At 45.1% G+C, this 15778-nt stretch overlaps 2 protein-coding genes across 2 annotated transcripts in view; one reads left to right on the top strand and one right to left on the bottom strand.

The window, feature by feature from the left end:
- The first annotated feature begins 6842 nt into the window (after positions 1–6842).
- On the top strand, positions 6843–12281 carry WNT8B (Wnt family member 8B). Its single transcript, XM_010589311.3, has 5 exons — positions 6843–6872; positions 7629–7767; positions 8696–8821; positions 9662–9804; positions 9975–12281. Exons 1-5 carry the CDS (start codon positions 6858–6860, stop codon positions 10518–10520), a joined length of 969 nt encoding a protein of 322 aa, XP_010587613.1. The 5' UTR covers positions 6843–6857; the 3' UTR covers positions 10521–12281.
- Positions 10438–15778, bottom strand: part of SEC31B (SEC31 homolog B, COPII coat complex component) — a 37911-nt gene continuing 32570 nt past the window's right edge. The window contains 1 exon segment of the mRNA XM_064269449.1: positions 10438–15771. Coding sequence (XP_064125519.1) covers positions 15592–15771 — 180 coding nt within the window. The 3' untranslated portion in view covers positions 10438–15591.

Genomic DNA, 15778 nt, shown 5'->3' with positions numbered 1-15778 from the left:
GTAACTAAAAATGCACAAACAACAGAAGATAAACTAGGTAACTGGGACCTCCTAAAGATTAAATACTTATGCTTATCAAAAGATTTTACCAAAACAGTAAAAAGAGAACCTACTGACTGGGAAAAAAATTTTGGCAATGACATACCCAACAAGGGTGTAATCTCTAAAATGTATAGAAAACTTCAACATCTCAAAGACTAAAAGACAAACAATCCAATCAAAAAAATGGGTAAAGGACATAAACAGGCACTTCATCAAAGAAGACATTCAGGTGGCTAACAAACACATGAACAGACGCTCAAGACCATTAACCATTAACCATTAGAGTGATGCAAATCAAAACTTCAATGAGATACCATCTCACCCCTGCGAAAATGGCACTGATCAAAACAAACAAACAGAAAGCAACAAATGCTGGGGAGGCTGCGGGGAGACTGGAATTCTTATACCCTGCTGGCAGGATTATAAAATGGTACAACCACTGTGGAAAATGGTATGGCACTTCCTCAAAAAGCTAGAAATAGAAACACCATACAATCCAGCAATTCCATTGGGTATATATCCTAGAGAAATAAGAGCAGTGACGCAAATAGACATATGCACACTTATGCTCATCGCAGCATTATTTGCAATAGCAGAAAGATTAAAACCACCTAAGTGTCCATCAACAGATGAATGGATAAACAAAATGTGGTACAGACAATGGAAGAGTATGCAACAATAAAGAATAATGACGAGTTTGGGAAACACAACATGGATTAATCTGGAGGATATTATGCTGAGTGAAATAAGTCAATCACAAAAGGACAAACATTGTATGATACCACTTTTATAAAAAGTCAAGAATAGGTTTACACACAGAAAGCAACATTCTTTGATGATTACTAGGAATGGGAAGGAGCCCTGGTGGTGCAATGGTTAAAGCACTGAGCTGCTAACCAAAAGGTCGGCAGTTTGAACCTGCCAGTCATTCCACGGGAGGGAGAAAGATGTAGCAGTCTGCTTCTGTAAAGATTACAGTCTTGGAAACCCTATGGCGCAGTTCTACTCTGTCCTATAGGGTGGCCATGAGTTGGAATCCACTGGACGGCAATGGGTTAGGGATGGGAGGGGGAGGGAGGAGCAAGCACTTACTAGATAGTAAATAGACACCTGTTAATTCTGGTGAAGGGAAAGGCAATTCATAATATGGGGAAAGTCAGCACAGCGTGACCAAGGTAAATGAAGACACTGAGAGGTACGCAACAATAAAGGACAACTATGGTAAATGCTATAACATATACAAGTCTGAAACAACAGGAATAACAACCAAAAATCCGTGAGTGGTTACCTAGGTAGATATGTATGCTATACAGGTGTGGGAAAGTACATGGGAGTACATGCACATGCATGTATAGGTATAGTTGTGGGCATTTGTATATACGTATCTGTATGTGCTGCATATATATGTATAATAGAGCACATACGGGGCACAGTTACTGAAAATTTTTAGATACGTCCAAACATCTTGTGAGGCTGAGTTACTGGGCTTGAAGGCTAAGGACCATAGTTTTGAGAGACAGCTAGGTCAATTGGCATAACTTGGTTCATAAAGATAACGTTCTACATCCTAATTTGGTGAGTAGTGCCTGGGGTCTTAAAAGCTTGCAAGCAGCCATCTAAGATACAACTATTGGTTTCTTTCCATCTGGAACAAAGGAGAGTGAAGGAAACGAAAGACTCAAGGAAGCAATTAGTCTACAGGATTAAACGTCCCCACAAACCACAGCCTCTCCTAGCCTGAGACCGGAAGAATTAGATGGTGCCCAGCTACCACTACCAACCACTCTGGCCAGAATCACGATAGAAGGTCCTGGATAGTATCAGAGAAAAACGTAGAACAAAATTCAAACATGAAGTCCAGACTTATTAGACTGATAGAGACTGGAGGAACCTCTGAGACTATCACTCTAAGACACCCTTTTAACCTGGAACTGAAGCCACTCCCAGAGGTCACCTTTCAGCCAAATAATAGATTGACCTATAAAATAAACAATATGACCCGTGAGGAAAGTGCTCCTTACAACAATCAACTATGTGAGACCAAACTGGCAACACTTGCCCAAAAGCAAAAATGAGAAGGGAAGGAGGGGCAGGGAAACTGGAAGGATGGAAACGGGGAAGGCAGGGTGGAAACAGAGAGAGTGCTTATACACTGCAGGAATGGCAACCAATGTCACAGAACAATTTGTGTGTAAATTGTTGAATGGGAAACTAATTTTCTGTGTAAACTTTCACCTAAACCACAATAAAATGTTAAAATAAAAATTAGTGGGAGCATTGGCTTCCAATAGCCTTCCTTCTCACATCTCCAAAATCTTTTTTTTCAGTCCTTATTCTCCTCAAATATTCTGTTGAATCTCATGATCCTCTTACCTTCTTTTCAAACCCCCTAACTCAATCTATTTTTACAGAGTACTTAGTATATTCAAGGTGCTATGTTAGGAGCTGGAAGGGATACAAAGATAATTAAGGCAGACCCTACTTATAATCGCCATGAGTCAGAATTGACTCAACGGCAACAGGTTTGGCCTTTTAGTTTATTATAATCCAGTACAAGAGTAAAGGGAAACTTTGATATGAGGCAGAAAAAAAGTGGTGTGCAGGATCAAAGAGAGAATTAATAAATCGGGTTCTGGCTTTCGAACTAGATATTCATGAATAATTAAGATTTTTTAATAACGGTTTTATTGAGATTTAATTCACATACCATAAAACTCACCCTTTTAAAGTGTACAATTCAATGGCTGTTAGTATATCCACAGGCTTGTGTAACAATCACCCCAAAATGAAACTTTATACCCATTAGCAGTCCCCCTGCCCTCCACTTCTCCCTCTCTCAACCTCTGGCAACCACCAGTCTACTTTTGATTTCTATGGATTTGCGTATTCTGAACATTTTATATAAATGGAATCAATACACTATATGGCCTTTTGTGTCTGGCTTCTTTCACTTAGAATGTTTTCAGGGTTCATCCATGTCATAGCACGTGTTAGTACTTCATTCCTTTTAATGGCTGAATAATATTCCGTTTATGAATATACCACGTTTTGTTTATCCCTTCATCAGCTGATACACATTAGGGTTGTTTCCACTTTTTGGCTATTGTGAATAATGTTGCTGTGAACATTCATCTACAAGTTTTACATGGACATATGTTTTCAATTTCTAAGACTGGAACTACTTAGTCATACGGTAACTCTGTATTTAACCTTTTGAGGAATTGCTAATCTTCTAAAGTGGCTGTATCATTTTACAATTTCACCAGAAATGAGGATTCCAATTTCTCTGCATCCTCACCAATACTTGTTGTCTGTCTTTTTTATTTTAGGCATCCTAGTTGGTGTTAAGTGCTATCACATTGTGATTTTTATTTGTAGTTACCTGATAACTAACGATGTTTAGCATTTTTTCACGTGCTTATTGGCCAGTTGCGTATCTTCTCTGAGAAATATCTATTTGGATCCATCGTCTATTTTTTAATTGGGTTATTTACCTTTTTATTGCTGAACTGAAAGTGTTCCTTATATAGTCTGGATACGAGTCTCTTATTGGATATATGATTTGCAAATAATTTTCCCTTTCTGTGGGATGTCCTTTCCCTTTCTTGATTATGTTCTTTGAAGCATAAAAGTTTTAAATTTTGATGATGTCTGGTTTATTTCTTTTGTTGCTTGTGCTTTTAGTGTCATATCTAAGAAACCATTGCCTAATACAAGATCACAAAGATTTACATTGATGTTTTCTTCTAAAAGTTTTACAGTTATGGCTCTTACATTTATAATTATCCAGCCAAGAGAAGATGACAGCTTAGACCAGGGTCATTGCAGTCAAGGTGTTGAGAACTGGTCAGGTTCTGGTTTTATTCTACTGACAGAATATAGGGTATGAGAGAAAGATGGTAGCCAAAGATGACGGCAAGATTTTTGTTGGAGCAACTGGAAGGAAGAATTGTACTTTAATTAGATGGAGAAGACTTGGGGTGCTGGCGGGGAAGACAAGGCGTTCGGTTTAGGACATTAAGTTTGAGAGCCGCTATGAGTCACAATCGACTCGATGGCACTGGGTTTGGTTTTTTGGCTTAAGTTTGAGATGACTATTTGTGGTGAGTTCAAGGATGTATCAGTACTGATTAAGGAAAAAGTCATGACCATGAGATAGCAGTGTTGCACAACAAGCTATTTATTACGGCCGATGCTTTGACAAGTTTGCATGCAGTCCCCCGCAGCAGGAGACCCTCCAAAGGGAAGTAACAAAGGGGGCCACCAGAAGTGGAAGAGGGCAATGGTATTCCTGCAGGGAAAAGGGGAAGTGGAGGGGGTCTTACATGTTTAGGTAATGCTCCTCAGCAGCAAGGTGGGGAGTCTCTGGGTCAGAGAGCTCCGAGAGAAGCAACAGCTCAAGGTTTTTATAACTACAGGATTTTTTTACAGCTAGTAGATGTTGGGTGTGTTCTGTGGGGCATGCAAAGCAGTTAGGCTCTAAATGGCTGAAACTCTGCTTAGTTGGGCAATTTTAAAAACCACTGGACATGTAAAAATTTGAGTTTGGCACCAGTGGGCTTTTGGGGCTAACAGGCCCATGTGATATAAAGAAATAAACAACCTGGGCCGATACACAGAGACCAGCTTAGGCTCATTTATATCACACTATTAAACACTGAAGTAGAGATGTCAAGAAGGTAGTTGGATAGGCAGGTGTATAAAATGTCTGAAAATAGTTGGGAGGGTCCAGGAAGGCAAAACCTTTGAATGGCACCCAATCTGGGTAGTATCACCAGCAACTATACATCCTTCTGGGGAATGGAAAGCCTTTACCTCCATCTAGGAGCCTGTTGATTGTGCCATGTTCTGTGAAGTTGCTCCCATCTGTTAAACAAATTTCCATCTTCCTTCAATCACATGATTATCTCTAGTTGGCATACATCCAAACACTTAAATTCCTTCCTTTTTGCACCTTCTCACATCACATACTCACTATTCCTTCTGCAATTCACATTTACTCCTAAAAGCACATCACGCCCCCCTTGTCCCATTAATTAAGGACAGATCTTCCCCCTTTAGTGTTTACCACAAGGACACACAGTCTTTCTTAATACTAGAGATTTTGGATACGAGTCAATTAGTCATATGTTTCAAACATATCTGCAAAGAACTTGGAGGTTAACAACACAAGTCACTTTAAGGGTATGTTGTCCACATAGGCCTATAGTCTTGTTCCATGGTAGGTTCTCAATTGCTGAGTAGTATTCCATGATATAGATGTACCACAGTTTGTTCAGCCATTCATCCTTTAAGGGGTGGTTGGGTAGTTTCTGATTTTGGCTTATGAACAAATCTGCTAGGACCTATATACATGATACATCTTCTAGAGTGAAAGTAAGTCTTCAATTCTTCGCAATAAATACCTGTCTTAGTTATCTAGTGCTGCTATAACAGAAATACCACAAGTGGATGACCTTAACAAACAGAAGTTTATTCTCTCACAGTCCAGTAGGCTAGAAGTCCAAATTCAGGGCACTGACTCCAGGGAAGGCGTTCTCTCTCTGTCAGCTCTGGAGGAAGATCCTTGTGAAGCATCAGTCTTTCCTTGGTCTGGGAGCATGTCAGCGCAGGAATCTCAGGTCCAAAGGATGCGCTCTGCTCCCGCCACTGCTTTCTTGTTGGTATGAGGTCCCTCTGTCTCTCTGCTTGCTTCTCTCTTTTATATCTCAAAGAGATTGGCTTAAGACACTATCTAATCTTGTATATCTCGTCAGTATAACTGCCACTAATCCAACCCATTTCATCATAGTGATAAGATTTACAACACACAGGGAAATCACATAAAGTGGTGGATAATCATACAATACTGGGACTCACGGTCCAGCTAAGTTGACAGATATTTTGGGGGGGACACAATTCAATCCATGACAATGCCCAAGAGTACAATGGCTGGTTGTATGGCAGGCCCACTTTTAGTTGTGAAAGAAACAGCCAAATTATTTTCCAGAGTCAGGTTTATTTTTGGAATTTAATTATGACTCAATCCCTAGAGAGATGATATTCTGTTTACCTGTCTTTGGGGTTCACTGGGCAGCACAAACAGCTAAGCACTGGACTACTAGCCGGAAGGTTGGTGGTTCAAGCCCACCTAGAGGTACCTCGGAAGATAGACCTGGTGATCTGCTTCTGAAAAGTCACAGCCTTGAAAACCTTATGGAGCAGCTCTGCTTTGTACTCCTGGGGTTGCCATGAGTTGGAACCGGCTCTCTGGAAACTAATAACAACAACACCTCTCCTTGACTAGTGAACTGTCTACCTCAGAGGTCTCTCAAGTCAGACCAACTTCAATTCAAGTCCCCCTTCAACCACTTATCAGCTGGATAAACTTGGTCAACATAATTTTGGGGGGTCTCAGATTTCCTATTTGCAAAATAAAGATAATAATGCCCTAGACTGTAAAGATTTAACAAGAGCAACACGTGAAACACTGAGAGTAGAGTGTCTGGTACACAGTAGTGAGTTAATGCTAGCTCTCTTCCCACTGATCAGAAAATAATGATCAAATGTTCTTCCCAATTTGTATTGTATTTGAAATTTTAACTGAGCTTAAAGCTCCAAAGAAATCATACCACTAGCTCCTTTTTTTCACTAAATAAATTATCTCTAGTAGACTAGTTATGCATAATTTTCCTCGACGAAACCATTTTTCCTTTCTACCTCAGTTAAATTTGCTTAAGTAATCCCTACAACTGTTGCAAGCAGAAGTGAGTTGGCATCTCCTCATTTATATACTCTTGGTTTGTCTCTCTTCTAGGTCAGTGAACAATTTTCTGATGACTGGTCCAAAGGTAAGGAAAAAAAAAATCCTTTGATTCCTTTGGATTTCACTTATTTTAGCTTGTTGGCTAAAGACTACACATTTCTTTTCATTATGTCTCTCCTTTATCATGCTGTGTATATCACAGATCGAATAACTGTGGCCCAGAGAGGGTTAGGGAAACACTCTAAAGCACATAGCAAAGTAGGGTCAACTAAGGAGTACTGAGTCTGAATTTTTGGCTGGAATTTCCAGAGCCAGAAAAGTCAACAGCCTTTCATGGGCGTGTCAGGCTGCAAAACCATATATCCTTCTCATTACAGTGGTGGGATGTAGTAGTTTCCCATCTTTAAAATGCTGGAATTGTCCTGCATGATCTCTAAGGTCCTTTCTAGCTCCAAAATGTTATTTTCTAAGATAGTAGTGGAATGAGAACAGCTGAAATTCCATGAATTATGTGATTTGGGTTCATTCTGGAGAGGTGGTATAGTGCAGTGAATAAGTACATGGGCTCTAGAATCTGATAAATGTGAGTTTCATTCCCAGTTTATGCCATTTGCTAGCTGTGGGACCTTGGACAAATTACTCACCTTCCTGAGACTGATTATAAAATAGTACCTAGTTCACAGGGTTGTTTGTGGTGTTAAATGAGACAGCATATTCAAAACACTTACTCTGTCATTATTTTGGGAGAGTGGACAGGAAGAGAGGTGTTTGGCCACTTTAGAGCAAATGCCTCCCAAGTTCAGCTGCTTTGAGTCTGAATTCTGACCCCGTGTTGCTGCAGGCTTACTTGATCTACTCCAGCAGTGTGGCAGCTGGTGCCCAGAGTGGTATTGAAGAATGCAAATACCAGTTTGCCTGGGACCGCTGGAACTGCCCCGAGAGAGCCCTGCAGCTGTCCAGCCATGGTGGGCTTCGCAGTGGTAAGGAAAGCCTCGGCCACAGCTCCCCGGACCCCCTGGCCACAGGTTAGAGCCCCACTCTCCAGGGATGGCCCCATGCTTCCTCTATACCCTTATTCCTCACCTAGTCTCTACTCTCAGGTCAACTCTCTCTTTGATATCTTCCTTTCTCCTTCTCTAGCTCCTCTTTCCTGTCTAAATTTTTTTCTTTGCTCCCCAATACTTTCCCTGCTCAACGAATGGACCTTGCCTCACCCCTAATCCTATACCACCCTTGGCCTCCCAGTTGGCTAAAAGGTTTCCTCAAAAAGGTGCATAACATCAGGAGGTAGGTGGGGGTGATTTTCCTTGTGCTCTTAGCCCCCTTCCCCAATCTTTAGCAGACTCAGCATAGAGGTGCTAGGTAAATGGGAGCTAACTTGGAGACCAGATTCCCATGAAGAAGATAAGGAGTGGCCAAGGCAGTAAATGAAAGGGCTGCCTCGCAGGGGTTCTTTTCAGGACTAAGCATGCCTTTTAGATGCCAATGTTCCAGGAGGAAGTGGGAATAGGCTCCTTACAGCCTGACCCTCAGGTTCATCTCCTTCCCTACTTCTTTAGGTTCTTTCCCACCTAAATCTTTTAAAGTCATGTATGTCAACAAAAATCTAGCCACCTAGTCATAAAATGTATGACTTGAAAGGATGGGAGGAGAAAAGAGTAGGGCTGGGGCCAGGACTGGAAGAAATCCTGGAAGAAGGTAAACCAAGAAAAAAACCCATTGCCATCGAGTCAATTACAACTCATAGCGACCCTTTGGAAGAAGGTAAGGTATGTTATAAAAATGGGGAAATAGGTTGGAGCTGAGAAAGGAGGGGATAATGATGGTATTAGAGGAAGGTAACGTGACTGGCATTTCCTTGGGCTGCAACCCCTCCCTCTAATGCCCCTAATTTTTGGTTCCTGCCAGCTAATCGGGAGACAGCATTTGTACATGCCATCAGTTCTGCTGGGGTCATGTACACCCTGACTAGAAACTGCAGCCTTGGGGATTTTGACAACTGTGGCTGTGATGACTCCAGAAATGGACAACTCGGTGAGTAGTGATATTGGGGTGGGTAGGGCAGGCCAGTTTCCTTAGAGAATGAAGAACTTGGTGGGGTGAAGAATAAAAGTCTGCACAGCTGTATTCTTCTAAATCTCAGGAAAATCATGAAGATAGGTGAACCAGTTTGAACTCAAACCCTACAATGAAAAGCAGCCCAAACATAGCTTAGGGAACCTCATTCTCTCACTGAGTGGTCTCCTTAATTTAACAAAATAGTAAAGGAACAACACTCCCTGCTGACTTAATCCTCTCTGCGTCTCTCAAACATAGGGAGGATTTCCTTCTATGTTGCTTATCCTTGTCTCCTTTCCACTCTCTACCTCCACTGCCGCCTCTGATCTTCTGTGCCCTTCTGGTTCAGCTTCCAACTTGGTTGTTCCTTATTATTTCAACTGCAACCTTCTCTACCCCTCAATACTAGCGCTTCACTCACCTTTTCTGAGCCATATGTCCCTTCCGGACCTTAACTGCCGGCTGGGCATGTGCCCACCCTGCCCAATGGCCTCACTCGCCACCGGGCAGGTGCACACTTTGCCCAACGGCTGGATACACTGTAACCAGGGGTGCACACAGTCATTGAACGCACTCAGCAACTGCTTACATCATGGAGCTATGAGCAGGGTGTTGGCTGAGACTGGGAGGGGAAGCATTAAGGTGGTAACAAGAAAAAAGAAAAAGATCTTCTGGGCTCAAACTAATCGGGATACAAGACACTCACCCGACCTTAATCCACCCCATCCCAGATCTCCGAAGCCCAATTAGAAACAGCAGCCCAGGAGGCTCCACACCCACCTGCCCAGTGACCTTTGCTCCCCTGCACTTTTCCAGGGGGGCAAGGCTGGCTGTGGGGAGGTTGTAGTGACAACGTAGGATTCGGAGAGGCAATTTCCAAGCAATTCGTCGATGCCCTGGAGACAGGACAGGATGCCCGGGCAGCTATGAACCTGCACAACAATGAAGCCGGCCGCAAGGTGAGCCCCGCAGCCCCTGGGATTAGGCAGCACGCTCCATTCACTAACAACTGTCCAATTCACTTAACAGACTGGGAAAACAAGGTGCCAAGCGGGCTGGCCACGTGGACTAGCTAGACGTCTTGCAGCTGCTCAGTGACAGCGGCCTGTTCGCTCCTCTCTTTCCCCAGGCAGTGAAGGGCACCATGAAACGCACGTGTAAGTGCCACGGCGTGTCCGGCAGCTGCACCACTCAGACCTGCTGGCTGCAGCTGCCTGAGTTCCGCGAGGTGGGCGCGCACCTGAAAGAGAAGTACCACGCAGCACTCAAGGTGGACCTGCTGCAGGGTGCTGGCAACAGCGCGGCCGGCCGCGGCGCCATTGCCGACACCTTCCGCTCCATCTCCACCCGGGAGCTGGTGCACCTGGAGGACTCTCCGGACTACTGCCTGGAGAACAAAACGCTAGGGCTGCTGGGCACGGAAGGCCGAGAGTGCCTGCGGCGCGGGAGGGCCCTGGGCCGGTGGGAGCGCCGCAGCTGCCGCCGCCTCTGCGGGGACTGCGGGTTGGCGGTGGAGGAGCGCCGCGCGGAGACCGTGTCCAGCTGCAATTGCAAGTTCCACTGGTGCTGCGCTGTACGCTGCGAGCAATGCCGTCGGCGGGTCACCAAGTACTTTTGTAGCCGCGCGGACCGGCCGCGGGGGGGCACTGCGCACAAGCCCGGGAGAAAATCCTAAGGGTCTCCTCTCCTTTCTTTCCCCATTTGTCCTTGGCTTCTCTTAGGGATTCCAGTATTAGAGGAATCTAGGGAATGGGGACCAGCACTCCCAAGCCCAGGGAGCCTTAGAGGGAGAGGCTCTGCTTTGCCATCTCTCAGGAGTTTACCACTTTCCAACCTGTTATCCTCTGCACCCTCTTGCAGTTCTGTTCCCAAGCCCACATTAAGTCTGGGCAGTCTCCTAAGATTTTGAGCTATTAATCTTCCTTGGACTAGATGAGATAGGCGTTCCTTCCCCCCTTCCTAGCTGCCTTAACACCTAAACTGGCCTGTCAAGCCTTAGAATTGGAAGAGCCTTCATAGATATGCAGGGACCAAGTACAGCTTTTCTCTTTTGCCCATTTTCTAACTGAACACCCACCTCCTTTTCCATTGTGGGGTCCCTGCCATAGCTGCAACTTCCTTCTGCAGAGCCCCTCTTGAGCTTCTGATTTCCTGCAGTTGGCAGACTCTCCAGGAATTTTGAATGCTCTCTCTCCCCTTCTCCTTTTTTCCCTGAAGAGCCTACTGACCCAGCAAAAAGCATGTCTTCGGGGGTTGGATCCTAGCAGCAGGGGTTGAAAATGGAGGAAGTGGGAACCCTAGAGTGCTGACCTGCTGAAACCTAAGGTGCCACTCATTCTTGTAATACCCTCTCTGACCACTCTTCAATGGACTTTACCAGTGGGAGGAAAGATCTTCCCAGACAAGCACCCAAGGTACCCCAGACACGTACCCAAAATGTGCTAGGAACTCCATTAAAAGCTTATTGCCAGTCATTTTTTGCTCTTTAAAGTTACCATTAGAGAGATGGCAACTTTAAAGAGCAAAAAGTGACTGGCAATCGGCTTTTATGGAGTTCCTAGACATTAGCAACCAAATTTACTTCTCCCCTAAAGGTTCCTTGTTCCTCTGAGCCATGGCTGAGCTAAATAAAGCCAATTTCCCATTCAGACCCTGGTCTGCACTTCAAAGGAGGGTCATAAGGCAGGCAAAACTGGGACCCTTCCTTTTTACTAACCTCATTCTCAAACAGATAGGAGTCAGGGCACTGGATACCTTCCTCCAAGACGTAAACTTTCTGCAATGAAACTGTTGCTAAAAGGAAGTTCAGCACCTTGAACTTTAATTTACTGCAGTCACTGTGATGTGTGCCTGCTTTCCCAGGTACTGGGATACTGGGGTCTGGGCCTTTAGCCCTCTCCTCCCTTCCACCTTACAAGGATAACACCCTCCATACAGCCTTACTTCTCTGATGCTCTAAGTAGTTATCCTGACTTTCATGAGGCTGAATCTGCCACCAACAATTAGTAAATCTTCCACTAACACATGTACTCAGTACCCAAGAGCTTGCTGCTTGTGGTGCTTGAGTCTTCTGATTCTACTCTTAGAGAAAAGCAGTACAGCAGAGATTTATGAAATAGGACTCTGGGGAAGGAAGAGCCAATCTCTGACAGAGCCTCCACAGCCCAAGGAGCTTGCCAGCCAGCTCCCTTCCTCTATGTCAGTCCTGGGTCTGGAGACCAGGCAGCTCTTCTGGAGTAGAACTGGTCAGATGCAGACAGTCCCACCTCACTTTATCCAGAGTAGGGGCAGGTGCAGAGAAGGAGTGGCTCCAAGTTGGAACCAAGGGCTGAGGCTCTAAGGGCCAGCTTGTAAGAGTGGAGGGGCTCCCATATCCCAAACTTAGACAACAGCCAGGTCAGACTCCAAACCTCTGGTCCCACCCCTTCCTATCTTCTGATCCTACGAACACTTACTGAGGAGAGAGGTTCCCCATACTTCCTTACAAGGGACACACTTCCCTTCAAGGTCTCCTAATGCTTCATTGCCAGCTCTATCAGCAAAAGCTCCTTTGCTCCTTCCCTCAGCTTTTATCCGGGCCTCCTAAATTCCCCAACTCGCCCTTCTCATCTAATCAAGCAGCAGTATGTACTAACCTAGCTGTCCCACTTGACAGAATTACTTGATAGTGTACAGGAAGAAAGTCTGGCAAGGCAGCTAGAAAATATAAAAGCCCAGTGTTGTAAAGCAAAGCTGCGTTCTCCAGACCTCTCAGCATAAAAGTATGGGAACTATTGTGCTTCATTTTGATAACTGCAGGCCAGGATTCTAAAGATGTCACGTTGCCAGAAAGTTCTTTAATAGGTTATTGTTTTGCATCCCAAAATAGATACGATTGATGCCAGATTCATTTGCGTTCTATAAAGAAAACATTACTCAGCTACCTTAGATCTGTATTGTATTTTTTCCCCTCTTGCATTATCTATTTATTCATGTGTTCATTCAACAAATACCAGAGTGGAAATAGAGTGGTGAACAACACGCAGGCACAGTCCTTGTGTTCACGAAGACTAGGCTGTGGTCTATACTCAGTCGCTGGGGCTCAGCGTTCCCCTTTACAAACGCGGACAACTCCAGAACTGTTGTCTGGGAGGACAGCTAGGTCAAACCTTTAGTTTCACAGATTAAAACTGATGCTAAGAAAGATAACTCACTTGTTCCATCAACTAGTAAGTTACTGTGGGGTGAGTACTGGAACCCAGGCCCCTTCCCTCCTCTTGTATGCTTTTCAGGAGCCCATCTGTCTCAACTTAAGGACAGAGGCAGAGGGAGGTCCTAAGAAGTGACAAGGACACTGGTTGGGGTGGGCAAAACACTGTCTCCTTCCTGTCCCTGGCCTGTGAGCTTACACACAGGCAGGGCTTTCTTTTCTTGAAAAGAATCCCAGCCTCAACTGGCCTTAGCAGCAGGTTAGGGCAAAGACAGAGACAGGGTCGTCCTCAGCGCTGGTGGTGCTGGTGGTGGTGGGAGGGGAGGGCAGGCCAGGGCACTCGCCTATTGTGGGTCTGGATTGGATGCTTCCACTCATTCATTTCCTTTTAATTAACCCGCATTCCTGGAGGAGAAATATTTATGTTGGCTCCCATAGAGGCAATCCTCAGACTGGAAAGAAGGGGAAGAAAGCCTGCCTTAGCAAAACAATATCTCTAAAGAGCTCAAGAAGCGAAAATAAGGGAACAAAATGCCATTAAAATAACCTTCTACCCCCACTGGAGTCAATGAAAACTTCATTTCACATGCTAATCCCTCACTCCGCCCCCTTGTCTTCTCACAACACCTTTTCCGAAAGTGTTTGGGAAAAGTCTCCGCAGTCAGTACACAGCTCCCTGCAGCTCAGACTTCTCCTTGTGTTAGTTCAGGGCCCCAAGTGGGGCTCTCGCTCCAACAGCGGCTTTTTTCTCCCCCCCTTTAATTTAAACAAAGACTTCGGAGTTCATCAACCTCCCACTGAAATTCACAGCTGCTGAACAAACTAATCCCCTCTCCCGGCCTTTCTTCCCTTCAATGGGTTCTTGGCTTCAAAGACACTTTGGGAAAGGACTTTGCTGGGGCTCACACTGCTTCTTCAATAGAAGTTAGTGCAAGTATTATCTGAAGAGCAAGTGGCTTTACAAACAAATACTGCCTAACAATCCCTCCCTCCCAAACATACACATCTAGCCTGCAGACATGATGGGATCTACAACAGGATTAGGGCTAGTACCCCTGGCTTCACACCCAGCCCCTTTGTGCAGCTGAGCTCAGTCCTGAAGTGGTATGGGGAAAACCCTGGAGCTGAATGCCAGGCATGGACGCACACACGCACGCACACACACACACACACACACACACACGCACACACGCACATATTTATATACAGCAGAGTGGCCGCAAATGCTGCAGGAAGAGAGACTTGTGGCTTAATTCACTTGGACTGGACATCTCCTTTCTTCATCTCTCTTGACTCCCTATCTCTCCCCAAGCCTCTCCCCTGAATTATGAGGGTACAGAGAACAAGAACAAAGAAGACTAGAAAGAAAATTAATGGTAAAATAGAACCTGAAGGAGACGACTGGGAGACGACTGAGGAAACCCAATCAAAGCAGCTTTATTACACCATTAGTACATCAGTGCACCAAATGCAGAGTCCAACCACGAACATGCACCCAGAGAAGGTAGCCCTGAAATATATGGTGGCTGAGGGAGAGAAGGGGCCCCAATCCTTGAAGAGTGGTGTTGGAAGAGTCTTTTGTTAATATGGCTCCTTTTCCAGAATCAGGCTTATAATCACAGAATGGTCTAGGGCCTTGGGCCAGGGCCCATTCACAGATGGAATCAAGGGCCGTTCCTCATAGGCTGTGGTCCCTCTGCTCCTATCTCATAGCCTCAGGCAGCTCCCAGCAAAAGACATATACCCCTTACACATTATACCTTCCACCTGACCTACCAAAAAAACCCAAACCCATTGCTGTCGAGTTGATTCCGACTCATAGCGACCCTATAAGACAGAGTAGAACTGCCCCATAGGGTTTCCAAGGAGCACCTGGTAGATTCGAACTACTGACCTTTTGGTTAGTAGCTGTAGCTCTTAACCACTATGCCACCAGGGTTTCTACCTGACCTAGCCCACCCTTAATAATGCTGGCAGAGGAGCAGTACCATTGAAAAAAAGTTCCCTCTCTCAGTTCTGCTCAGCATGACTTCATGTTCCTCATGTCCATGACTTGTTCAAATAAATCAACTCTACGGGGCTACAGAGAACTATGGACCTAGAAATAGGAAGTCAGAAGTAGGGAGAGGGTAAGATCAGGCTCATAACCACAGAAGGGTAAAAAGAAAAAAACCCACAAGATGGGTACAGCAGAGGTAGACTTGGAGGTAACAATCCTGTTCACCCTCTCAGAAGCCACTTAAACAGAATATCCCTGGGGAAGAAGATATTCTGCCCTAGGTTCTGTCAGAATGTGGTACCAGAGAAAGCAAAGAACTAGCCCTAGACTCTGCCTCTGGAGCTGAGGGAGGCTTGCACAGATCTTAGAAGGCCAGGCATAAAGGGGACTAAGGCAGGCCCTCAGCTGGTTTGCAGTCAAGTCTATAGGATCACGTATCTGGCAGCAAGGGAAGAGGGTTGGGAAAAGCGAAAAGAATCTGTTCCAAAATTCCCCTTTTCTTAGCGAAGGAGTTAAATAACAGCAGAAGTGGCCTCCTGGCAAAAGAGGTTGTCTGGCTTAGATCTGCAGTTTCTGAGCAATGGTGAGGACAGCCTTCAGGGTAGGCATGAAGCTGGATACCTCGCTGAAGCTGCTGCAGCCCACCACCTGGGCATGCACTACAAGGCCCTGCTCAAAGCTTCCTGTATCCACACACCGAGCCACCTCGTGGAGCCCAGCCAGAACCTGACGTGAGAGCTGTGGA

The sequence above is a fragment of the Loxodonta africana genome, chromosome 16 (genome assembly GCF_030014295.1).
Source record: "Loxodonta africana isolate mLoxAfr1 chromosome 16, mLoxAfr1.hap2, whole genome shotgun sequence".
NCBI classification, from domain to species: domain Eukaryota; kingdom Metazoa; phylum Chordata; class Mammalia; order Proboscidea; family Elephantidae; genus Loxodonta; species Loxodonta africana.
Note: the sequence above shows the minus strand (reverse complement) of the source record. Positions and strands in the feature narration are given on the sequence as shown.